The 12,335-nt window shown below is 45.2% G+C and overlaps 1 protein-coding gene across 1 annotated transcript; it reads right to left on the bottom strand.

The window, feature by feature from the left end:
• Window positions 1-4,178: 4,178 nt before the first annotated feature.
• LOC125515772 (MOB kinase activator-like 1A) lies at window positions 4,179-7,049 on the bottom strand. Its single transcript, XM_048681272.2, has 7 exons — window positions 6,865-7,049; window positions 6,650-6,698; window positions 6,156-6,264; window positions 5,644-5,737; window positions 5,314-5,447; window positions 5,055-5,218; window positions 4,179-4,624 (listed from the first exon to the last, which is right to left on the bottom strand). Exons 1-7 carry the CDS (start codon window positions 6,891-6,893, stop codon window positions 4,550-4,552), a joined length of 654 nt encoding a protein of 217 aa, XP_048537229.2. The 5' UTR covers window positions 6,894-7,049; the 3' UTR covers window positions 4,179-4,549.
• Window positions 7,050-12,335: the final 5,286 nt, after the last annotated feature.

Raw genomic sequence — 12,335 nt, 5'->3', positions numbered from 1 at the left:
GAGGGGCACGTGTGTAGTTCACGCATCTCACAAAGCAGAGCACGGCGTGCAAAGAAGGAGCAGAGAGTACTCTAGGAGGACGGTTGTGTCAAGTTGGGCAGTTACAAAGGCTCGACGACTCATTCATATTTCTGGGCACTTCAGCAAAATACAAACAACTAAACATCAATTCTTTTGCGTTGATAGAAATAAATAAGAGCACATAAAAGGAAAGTTGGTTGACAATGAATATTTATGAATGAATTATTTTTTCTCGGTGCCCATCCATCCACTCTTGATAACGTGGTGTACCGTACGTATTCATCAGCTAGTCTACTTATGACACCATATACCTATCTAGTGCATCGGTCTTCTTTACTAATGCCTATGCATCCATAATATTGCATAGTAGATACAAGTTTTTCTACACCCACACTAATCTTAAGGTGCCATTGGCGGATATAGTGTAAGGTCCATTGCAATATGAAAAAGAAAATACCAATTTATCTAAATATTACATACTTAATTTAGTCTCGTATAATACGTCAACAAACATATATCACGTTTATCATCTTGTACTAATGACTTTTTGGATAACATGACTTCATGTTATGGTCGTGAAAATTGACTCAGAAATAGTGACTCATATAAATGTTATATTTTTATAACTCAGAACAAACACCACACGTTCTATCATCTTATTCAAATGATTTTTCAAATATGCATTAGGTGAAGATTATTTTAAATTTGATAACATTAGCGATGACATGAAAATAGATGATGGATTAAAAATCTAGAAAAAGAAGTATGTTGAGATTTTGGTTAAGCTTAATAAAACAAAACAAAAATTATTCTATCGTTACAACTTAGTGCACTTTCTTCTCAAACTAGGGTTCCTTTAGTGGCTCTGGCAGAGAGTATCGAAATGGTTTATTTTAATATGAACATATACTGAAGAACATGTATAAGTTGAAAAGATGTATGACCAGTGGATGTGACGCAAATGTTTAATTGCATTTATTGAGCAAGATTTTTTAAGTGATGACAATTTACTCAAGATATTTATCGGAAGGGAATATGCAAATTAAAGTAAGTTGAGTTTGATAACACATTTGAACTATTTTGCAAGATTGAAATACGTCATCCCTTAACTTTGCACGATCCAGTCAATTTAGTACGTAACTCCAAAAGAACATGTATATCAGACATGGAGTATGTGAGATCGAGCTCACATGCACCCTTTGCTACAGTAAAAATCAAAAAAGATATTAATTTTTTTTAAAAAAATCTGATTTTTTTGGCAACAAACATTGATGTGTGTTACACATGCGTGCCAATTTTCATGATGAAATGACATTTGTGGAGGCCTCGGCAAAAAAGACAAAATCATGCTCGAAAAAAACTGTTTTTGAAGCATTGATTTTGTTTTTTTTTCACTGAGACCTGCATGAATGTCATTTTGTCATGAAATTTTGCACGCATGTAAAAGAGACATCAATGTTTGTTGTAAAAAAATCAGATTTTTTAACCTTTTAAATATATTTTTCGATTTTACTGTAGCAAAGGGTGCGTGTGAGCTCGAGCTCACAAGAGCACTTTCGCATGTATATCCCCTAAACTCTGTGAACAATTATACGTTTCTAAACGATTCATATAATGAATCGTGGCCCTCACATAAGTAAAGTTCTAGATACGCCACTACGGGCTTCCCTTGCGGAGGGTATCACCATGATAGTGAAGGAGGTTTCCAATGCTGCCAAGTGAGGTAGAATGCTTCCTCTGGTCCATCAACGTGGTGCATGACGTGGCACGCCTTGTGTACGAAGTCTTCCACTGTCAATGATGTGGTGCGTTTTGTAATGAAAGAAACGAAAGAAATCATGCATATGTCTACGTCTTGTGTACGAAGTCTGATTCTCATCCATTTCCGTGCTCCCCATTTGGGTCCAACACCACCGAATCCTCCTCCTCATCCTCCTATACCTCGCGCACCCCTCCCAAGCACTATCATTATCTCCGTTAACTACGCCTTTCACCAAACACCAACATCATGTGTAGTGATGGGCTCTTACTCTGGCATGTTGCTTTTGCCGAACCAGTGTGTGCTCTTTCCTCTACTGCACACGCAAGTTGTTCAGCCGAATGCTCGTGAATCAGCCTCCGACTCGCCCTTGACTTCTTGTCCACCTCTGCCAGCTCCAAGTATCCATATGTCGTCGCCCTTCAAAGCTCGTTGTTCCTTGCTTACGTACAACTAGCCCAACCCTTTCCGTTCAACTCGTCGAGACCATCATATTGTACTCCTTCAGTGTAATGTCTCTCGATATAATCCCATATAAGTAGGAGTAGGGTTCTTACCAGAATCAAGGGGGTCAAACCTAGGAACAACATGGGTTCCACTTTCATTCGGTAACCCGACGTTATGTCCCACTCCACATTTACGTCTATGTCTACGTCTGCGTCTGCGTCTACGTCTTGTGTATGGAATCCGATTCCCATCCATTTTCGTGCTCCACATTTGGGTCCAACACCACTGGAATCCTCCTCCTCTGCGTCGCGTACCCCCTCCGAAGCACCATCATTATCACCGTTAACTATGCTGGTCACCCAACACCAACATCATGTGTAGTTATGGGCTCTTGCTCTGGCATACTACTTTTACCGAACCAGTGTGTGCGCTCTTCGCTCCGCTGCGCACACACAGGCTGTTCAGCCGAATGCTCATGAACCGGCCTCCGACTCGCCCTTGACATCTTCTCCACCTCAGCCAACGCCAAGTATCCATATGTCGTTGCCCTTCAAAGCTCGTTGTTCCTTCGTTACGTACAACTAGCTCAACCCTTTCTGTTCAACTCGTTGAGATTATCATTGTACTCCTTCAGTGTAATGTCTCTTGATATAATCCCAGAAGTAGGAGTAGGGCTGTTACCAGAATCAAGGGGGTCGAACCTAGGAACAACATGTGTTCCACTTTCATTCGGTAACCCGAGGTTATGTCCCACTACCGTCTACCTCCAAGTTGTGGGAAACATTTAGGGACATTACCAAAACACCCTCAGACCTAGTGCTCAAATCCCAGCAAGCCTTTGCAGGAAAAGAAAGCGGAGCCTCCGATCAACGTTTCTACTGAACCAAATACGAATCCTCCTTGAGTTCAATGTGTTGCTTGTTGCTCTTGGGTATTCGGGAATCCTTAGCAGAAAGGTGTTGCCCACAAGACTCCAAGTTGTGATATTTGTGCTATGGGATTGTTTATGAGGGTTTGGAGGCCACATCAAGGTCTACCTCTAGTGATTGAGTTCGGGATTTGTTGGCTGAGGCTCAAGGAGAAGGGCGAGACATTGGTGCATTTCTCACGCTTGTCCGACGTAGATTAGCAACCCCTCCTCCCCCGGCACACACACAATTGGTGAACTATGGCATAGATGTTCCCCTTCGACTTTGTGTGATTATTTCTAGCCTTTACTTTCAGATAGGGTTATGCTAGCTTGCTATCTTGTATTTGTTGTTGCTAGGTATCTTATCATGCATATATCGTATTCTACTCAGTTGGATTTCAAGAACACTGCAACCCCTTAACTCAACCAAGAAAATGTTAAAAATCCGTAGTTGCCTATTCACCCTCTCTCTAATCAATATTTTTTATCCTTCAAAAAGTGAAACATGTGATCTGGCTTACTCATTGAATCAACGAATTTTGACGTACATACATGTTACCCTTGTTGAAAAAAGGTGTTGGCTTGAAGTTCCGCTTCTTGGGTGATAGCCCCACGTTTGACCACTCGGTGCATGTGTGTGTGTGTGTGTGCGCGCGCGCACACGACACTTATTGTTAGGTTCCACGTTGTTTTGCTGTGGATTTAGTAAATGGTGATAGGCTTTGAAGATGTTGGCGCTCATCAGATCCTAGTGGCCCTCAAGTTTACCCTTCTCTTTTCCTTATTTTGTAAGCCAAATGCTTTGGCATTGATACTCGAAAGTCGAAACCATTCAACAATATATGGTAGTGTGCATTCAAATATGTAGAGATTGGAAACTTTGCCTTCCTTCTTGGAATTTTTTTTCTAGGAGGCGTCGTATAACTTTCTATTTAGAAAAAAATGCACACACAAAATTTCAAAATTTTGTTCCTTAGCGATGAAATAAAATTACTAAATAGTAAAAAATTCATGGAAAACACGGGAATACTATTATTGGATTATCCTTTGATTCTTGAAAGTCCTTTAGAGGCTCCTGCTTCGGGGGTGCCACCCTGAGAATTCATTTATCTTTTCTAGATTTTTTCGGAAACAATAACTTTGACTACTGCGCATAACCCAACCAAGAGAAATTTCCGGGATGAACTGATAAAAATGTAACAAACTGCGCTGATGCGCGTGCGAGCACTAGCTAACCTATTTCCAAAATGTAGATGAAGGTAATGCATCCAAGTCCAACATCATCACGAAAATATAGATGAAGGTGCACATGCACAAGGTGGGGAAGCTAGCTAAACAAGCAACAAACATGATGTCTCTGCACTGTTGCCTCATCAGTTCTTGTTGGAGAAAGCGCCAGTTATTTCTCTCAGCTAGTGTCCACGCCATATGGGCTCGATCAGTTCGCTCAGAGGAGCCAGCTCTGACCTATCGATTAACTCAAATTCCTGCCAAAAAAGTAGTGCCGGCAATAAGTATTGTGATGATCGAACCGCACAAGGCATTACAACAAAATTTGCTCGAGACGAGAGATGTAGCAAGTGGTGAATAAACGCTATGGAATAATAGTTCTACTAATCATGATGAGGCAATCTCAACCGACAAATTCTAGTCGATAGGGTGATCAACAAAACCATCATAATTTGTCGTTAATGTTTGTAGTGTGCTTCCTAAGAATATGCGGGATGTGTTTGTGTGCATAATGATTGATCACAGCTTCCAAAGCAGTAATCAAAACCAAAATATTGAACGCCGGAAAAATATTAGAATACAGAATCATGGAACCAAACTACCAAGGAAACTAACTCCCTTATTTTGCATTATATGATAATGTAGATATGAGAGGTTGGCACTAAAGGCATGAAGTTGGGTGGTTACCGTTGTGAAGAGCACAAAGTGCTTGAAGCAGGTGTTGAGATGCGCTTCTTCCTGGAGCTTGAGAATCATCTGGAAATGTGAGTGGTATATGTGGGCATACACCCTGAACAGACGCTTGAAGATGGTCTTGGCGACGTCCCGGAAGTTTGGAGGGAAGGGAGCCCCTGTTGGCACCACAGGTTTCCACCAGAGTATATGATTAGACCGGGTCATTTTTTAGCACTCTTCATCGATTACACCAAAAATAATAATCAGTTACCAAGCTTTTGAGGGAAGATGGATTCTTCGTCGAGCTGGGATTCGATCCAGTCCATCAGGTACTCGACATACTTCGGTGCAGATACTTCAATAGGCCTCTTGATCTTGACTCCATCAGCCCACCTGTACTCATACCTGTTTGATGAAGAATCTTATCATTAAGTTCAGAGTGTGACACGAAGCATATAAGATATTTTTGGTTGTCCCGTATTAGTTGTCGCTCAAACAGATGTATTTAGCACTGAAACACGTCTAGATACATCCGTTTCAGTGATAAATAATATGAGAAGAATGGAGCATATGCTTTGAAGATTTGAAGGAATTAATGTACTTTGGACCGGCTGACATGGTGGGGCAGGTAGCGGGCGTGCAGAACTCCATGAGGGTGCCATACAGGAGGCTCACTTGGTTGAAGAAGTCGACAGCTGGAGATGGAGGTCGTCAGAAACTAGCAAAACTTTCAGCTGATCAACTAGGCATGTACAATGGTGGCATATGGATACATATGCCTCATAAAAAAATAATTTGAGGCATCTACATTAACTTTTTCCCTCCAATGCAAGCTATCACTAGTGGGCCTCATTAAGAAATAGAAAATAAAGAGTCTAGTACACATGCATCTCTACTTTTCACTCAACCTTTTCAGTTTTTGTCACCGGACCACACTTTTTCTGTTTAAGCACCCGCCTCTTGAAGAGGATCCTGCTTCCCTATCCGAACCTACTTTACGTTATATCCGATCCTACATGGCATGCGAGGCATCACCTTGAGGCTATGCATTGTACTTGCCCTAAAACGGCAAGCAACAACTGTTTCAGAAAGAGAAAAAGTGCAAGAACTCACTGTTGACAGCGAGCCACTCGTTGAGATCCTCTCCGACAGGCAGGCGGACCACCTCTCGCAGGTTACCGCTGCCGAGGGTCGCGTCGATGTGCCTCTTCAGCTTCATGCTCTGTGTACGTACAGTCCAAATATGATGATCCGATTGGTAACTGAACTTCTTTTTCTGGGTCGAGCATGTGGATAATGACAGAATGCATGCAGTTATATGTATAGCTCCCCGTGTGCATCAAAATTATGCAGAGGCCGGGGGTTTCAACCTCGTTTTCAGGAAAAGGAAAGAAAATACTATATAGAGCTGGCAGTCCAAATCATTAATTCTTCCTCATCATAGCAGGCAGTCCTCCAACTGAATCGAGTCCATGTTATTCAGTTGCAGGTAGCCAGAGCTAGATAATCTAAGAGATTCAAAATCCTTTTGATGAATTTGGACAAAAATTGACCAATGTTTGTCGAAGTTGCTACAAAAATGTTTGATCCTGCAACTTGCTACGTACCTTGTCCCTCGCTGGAGCACTCTTCTTGGGCCTGAACGTCCTCTGGTTCCTGCGAGCCAATCGAAACACCAAATCAAAAATTTAGGATCCTCTGACAAGTAGAGAATTAACCAAGAGCCAGAAAAGCAAACAGAGACATGAGAAGAAGAACCCAAAGAAACAAGAAACTAAAACAGCAATCGAAGATGGAATTTGATTCATTCTCGCGTCTTCACCTGCTGCTGCGACCGAAGAGGCTCTGCATGGTTCAACGTCGAAGGCCGCCGCCAGATAGATGCCAGCGAGCGCGAGAGGAAACGACGGCGACTGCGGAGCACTCGACAAGGACAGAGGATTGACCCGAGGGAGGGAGCTTTCCGAGCTCTGACGTCTACCTGAACCCCACATATATATGGGTACCGACGACGTACGCCGAGAGAAAGAAATAAGAGAGACAAAGAGCTAGGCTGGCGACGACGGAGGGAGGAGCGGCGGTGGGTGTGGCTGGCTGGCGCCGTGAGTGCGTGCGGTGCATCCGTTACCGTTTTGGGCTGTGCGTTGGCTGTTATCCACTGATTACGTCCTGCTAGCTGTGCGCTCATCTGCCGCCTTTGATGGTTTTCCGCTTGCTCCAATCCTGCCTTGTTGGTACTCATTCAGCGACAGCTAGCTATACCCGGCCTTTCCATATAGGTGACCTCAGCCCCTCCTCCATGCGTTTTTTTCTTTCTCGCCAGCCTTTTCTTTTTTACAGAAACACAGTACAGACACAAACACATTAAATACTTGTACAAAACAGGACACGGAATGCATATACCCGGTTTTTATTACTAGACTCCCGGTACAAATCACGACTTCGCCGGTTTCGGCCAATCAGCTACCTACCCCCTCCCCACAATGACTTGGGAGGATTCTCAGAGCATCTCCAACAGTCGCGCTAAACGCCGCGTGCAAAAAACCTGTTTGCCGCGCGCGCTTCAGTTGGTTTAGTGCGTCCGCCTGTGCTGGCTCCAGCAGCCGCGCTATAATGCAGCGCGCGCGCCGCTCCAGCAAAGCGTAAAAATACAGTGCACGCGCCGCACAAACCACATATACATGTATTATAAGCAAAAATGATCAAACAAACAAAATAAATCAATAATAAATAGTTCAATTTCGTTATCATTACAACTCAAACAAATAGTTTATCGTTCAGTACAACAAATGCAATAAACACAACAAATAGTTCAAGAACAATACAATGTCGAATGCAGATATCATCATGCTCTTTGCCGTCCATACCATGCCCACCACTCTTCAATCAAATCATTCTGTTCATTGTGCGTTGCGGGACGCCGAATGGCATGATAGGAGGCAATAAAACGGGCTACCCTTTTAGTCCTCCGTCGCACTCGCACGGGATATCCCAAGAGCTCATACTGTGAGTAGTCTAAATCTTGGCCACGCTCATTCTCGATGATCATGTTGTGCATGATCACACAAGCGTGCATGATGTACCAAAGCATTTTTTGATCCCAAAATCTAGCCGATCCTCTCACAATAGCAAACTGGACTTGCAAAATCCCAAATGCTCTCTCCACATCTTTTCTAGCCGCCGCATGAGCATTGTGGAAGTCAAGATTTTTCTTACCTTCCGGCTTTTTCAACGGCTTCACGAAGGTTTGCCACTTTGGATAGATGCCATCCGCTAGATAATAGCCATAGTTGTACGTACGGCCATTTGCTACAAACTGCACCGGTGGCAACTCACCGTTTGCAATCTTATTCATCAGTGGTGATCGGTTGACAACATTGATGTCATTTAAAGATCCAGGCATTCCAAAGAATGCATGCCAAATCCAAGTCTCCTGATCGGCCACCGCTTCAAGGATTATAGTGGAACCCTTTTTTTGGCCGTGGAATTGCCCATGCCATGCCTTTGGACAATTCTTCCAACTCCAATGATGCAATCTATTGAGCCAAGCATGCTAGGAAAACCGCGATCTTTGTTCATCGCCAATAGCCTTGCGACGTCTTCAGCATTGGGAGATCTCAAATACTCCTCGCCAAACACTTGCACAATTCCCACTGCAAAGCGCTTGACACACATGATGGCTTGGCTCTCACCCATAGCCAAGTGATCATCAACAAGATCAGACGGTATACCGTATGCCAACATACGCAAAGCGGCTGTCACCTTCTGAAAGGTGCTATGCCCGAGCTCTCCGGCGGCATTCCTCCTTTGCTGAAAAAAGGTCATGGCTCGCTAGTTTCTCTGCAATGCATCTGAACAACTCGGTGCTCATCCTAAACCGGCGACGAAAATACGACTCGGGGTATATGGGATTCTCCGCAAAATAATGCCTGATCAATCTGTTGTGGGCATCGATCCTATCCCTCCAAATTTTCTGCCGACCCATAACCGAACCACCGTGCTTCGGTTTTTTTATATGCATAGCTAGGATCATTGCAAGATCCTCCTCCTCTTCCATATCAAATTCTTCTTCGGAAGAATCATACGACGAACTCATCTACAATGTTCAATACTATACTATAAAAACTACAATTCAAAACATGCATCAAATTCATGAAGTTTGAGCAATACATACCTTGTAGGCCTTTTGTCAAACACCTTGCAGGCGCGGCGCGGCAGCGAGCGCTCGGGCGCTGTTCCTCGGACGACGGAGGCGCGCGAGCGCCGGCGGGACTAGGAGGGGATGGGGCGGAAGCGCGGGCGCGCGGGGATAGGCCGGGGAAGCCTGAACGGTCGCCGGGGGGCGCGGGCGGCGGCGGCGGCGCGGCCGGACGGGGGGTGAAAGTGGGAGAGGAAGTGCGGGCGCGAGCGCTGGAGTGTGCCGCGCGCTGCAGCGGGCGCCCGAAATACACCGCGCGGCTAAGTGTTTTCGACCGCGCGCCCAACCCGTTATAGCGCGCACGCCGTTTTTGCGCACCCGCTGGAGCGACCCCCCGCGTTGCGCGCGCGCTAAAACGGCCTAATTTGCGGCGCGGCGCTAGTTTAGCGCGGCTGTTGGAGATGCTCTCGTGACACTCTCTCGATGCCTATTTGCTCTCTTCTCTCTCTCTCTCTCTCTCTCTCTCTCTCTGGAGGTACCATCTCGCCATCTGCGACGGTGGGTTTCTCCTCCCTCACCTTAGTGGGTGTTGCCGACTTTCTTTCTCTCCTCTCTGGGTGATAGGTGTTGGAATTTTGCTAGTAGGCCTTTGGCCCAAAGCCCAACTAAAATTCTGAAATTCTCTTGGCCCATTCATGCACACATGTGAGTGAAGTGAGTGAGGCTAAAGTTTAGTCCCACCCCGGAAGTTGAGAGAGAGTTGCACCTCTTTATAAGGTGAGCTCTTCTACCACTTGTATGAGCATGAGAAGAGGAGATCTACACGCGCGCTCCTCCTCCTCGCTCGCCTCGCCACGCCACGCCACGCCTCGCCTCGCCTCGCCGCGCCACGTCGCGGGATTGAGCCGAGCCGAGGACAGAGCTATGCACGTTGTCTATATTTTTGCTGCATGGGAAAATTAATGAGTCATTAATTAATAATTAACGAACGCGTTAATTACTGAACCGTTTCCGATTCTTTTGGATCGTGACCACTCGGACGTGGGCTTTACTCCCACGACCTACCCGGCCCGCACTATATAGTCAGGCGGACTTCTACCCTAGCCGCCGCCGCTTCGTATGGTTTCTCACCACCATTCCAGATCATTGCGCTGCCAAGCAAGTCTTCTCCATCCCTCCTTCCGGCGTGCACCGCGAGAAGGGACAGCAGGCCTCCGGAACTCCGCCTCTCGTGATCCTGTACGGGAGAGGGGCGATCAGGTTTTTGGGGAGCGCACTCGCGCGACTGCTGGCAGCGACGACTTCGCGAACGACGACTTCTTCCCCGACCTTGGCAACCTCATCCTCGACGACATGGGCGACAACGTCAACGCCGGCGGTGCTGCACCCGCTGCACCGTACGTGATTCTATCCTTCCTGTTCGAGATCGTGGTAGAATTCATGTTTCTAGTATGTGCCCTAGATGTGATATGTTCATCTGCTATGCTAGTTCGCATGATTATTTTAATCTCTGCTGCTGTGGTCATGATTTATCTTCTGTTTATTCGGATTAAATCTCGTAGTAATTTGCTCATATTTCCAACAATAGATGGACTGTGTAGAGGTAGCAAGGGACCCGAGATGGCGTGACGTTCCTGAACTGTGTGGCAGACAATGAGTGCAAATCCAGTTATATGGTCGAAGATATGATCCCCTAATCCCCGACTGTGTGGTGTGTCGGATCTGGACTGTCTGTAGAGAAATTCAGCATTCCATTAAACTGGTGTCAGATTACAATAATATAAGAAACAACGAAAACACACATAAACTTGGCGGCCTCGCTGGTGACATGGTGAAGAGTCACGAGTTCATGTTGGTGACCATGACTGGTGACTTCGGTAAAGAAGCGAACACTGTCACATTTTTGGCGGCTTCGCTGGAGACATGGTGAAGGGTGACGAGTTAGTGTTGATGACCAAGACCGGTGATTTCAGTAGGTACTCGAATAGAAACAATTTTTTGGCAGCTTCACTGGCAACGTGATGAAGGGTGACAAGTTCGTGTTGACGACCAATACTGGCTACTTCAATAATCACGCAGACACGGACAAAATTTTGGGGGTTTTACCGGTGACGTGGTGAAGGGTGACGAGTTTGTGTTGATGATCAAGACTAGCAACTTCAATGAAGATACGAACACTGCCAAGTTTTTGGTGGCTCCGCTGGTGACATGGTGAAGGGTGGCGAGTTTGTGTTGATGTTATGACTGATGACTTTGGTAAAGATGTGAGCACATACAATTTTTTTGCGGATTAGCTGGTGACATGGTGAATGGTGATGAGTTTTTGTTGATGATCAAGACTGGCAACTTCAATAACGACACGGACATAGACAATGTTTTGGTGGTTTTGGTGACGACATGGTGAAGGGTGACATGTTCATGTTGACGACCATGACTGGCGACTTCTGTAAAGGTGTGAACATCAACAATTTTTTTATGGATTCGCTGACAACATGATGAAGGGTGAAAAGTTGTGTTGATAGTTGGGTGTTCAGACTAGGAGTCCTACTCTCCTATGATAAGACCAGCCGCCCTATAAATATGTGAAGGGGGTGGCTAATTTACAACACACACAGTCGAACAAAATCAATCTGCTGCTTTTATTTTCATCTACTTCTTCTTTATCATAGTTTTTTTAGCTTATTGTTCTTCATTGTCGATTACAGCAGACTACAAGGCTTTAGGCGCGGCCATGCTGACCTAGGACAACTAATAGCCTCCACACTCTCTAACAGGGCCCCTCTCGGGTGTGTGGGGTTTCGAGGTCAAGAGACCGCATCGGCTTGTCTTGCATATCGTGCTCCTGACAGGGTTTCTCTGGCGATGTGTCCTAGGTATCGCCCTTGATGGTGGGAGGACATGTGATGTATTCATTTGCAAACACACTTTTAGTGTCTGAGAGAAAAAGATCAAGGGATAATGTTGTTCATCATGTCTGACAGCAAGTTCCTGAAGCCCTGAGAAATCAAGGCCGATAGCATAGTCCAACCTGGCTAGTACATGTTATCAGAAGAACAACGTAAATCTTGCGAGGTATATAAGAAGAAACATGAGGAGGGGAGTTTACAGACGTATCTTGCAAATTTCAAGAAGAATTGTCAATGCAACAGTCATCC

This window comes from Triticum urartu, chromosome 6A (assembly GCF_056163025.1).
Source record: "Triticum urartu cultivar PI428250 chromosome 6A, HENAU_Tu73, whole genome shotgun sequence".
NCBI classification, from domain to species: Eukaryota; Viridiplantae; Streptophyta; class Magnoliopsida; order Poales; family Poaceae; genus Triticum; species Triticum urartu.
Note: the sequence above shows the minus strand (reverse complement) of the source record. Positions and strands in the feature narration are given on the sequence as shown.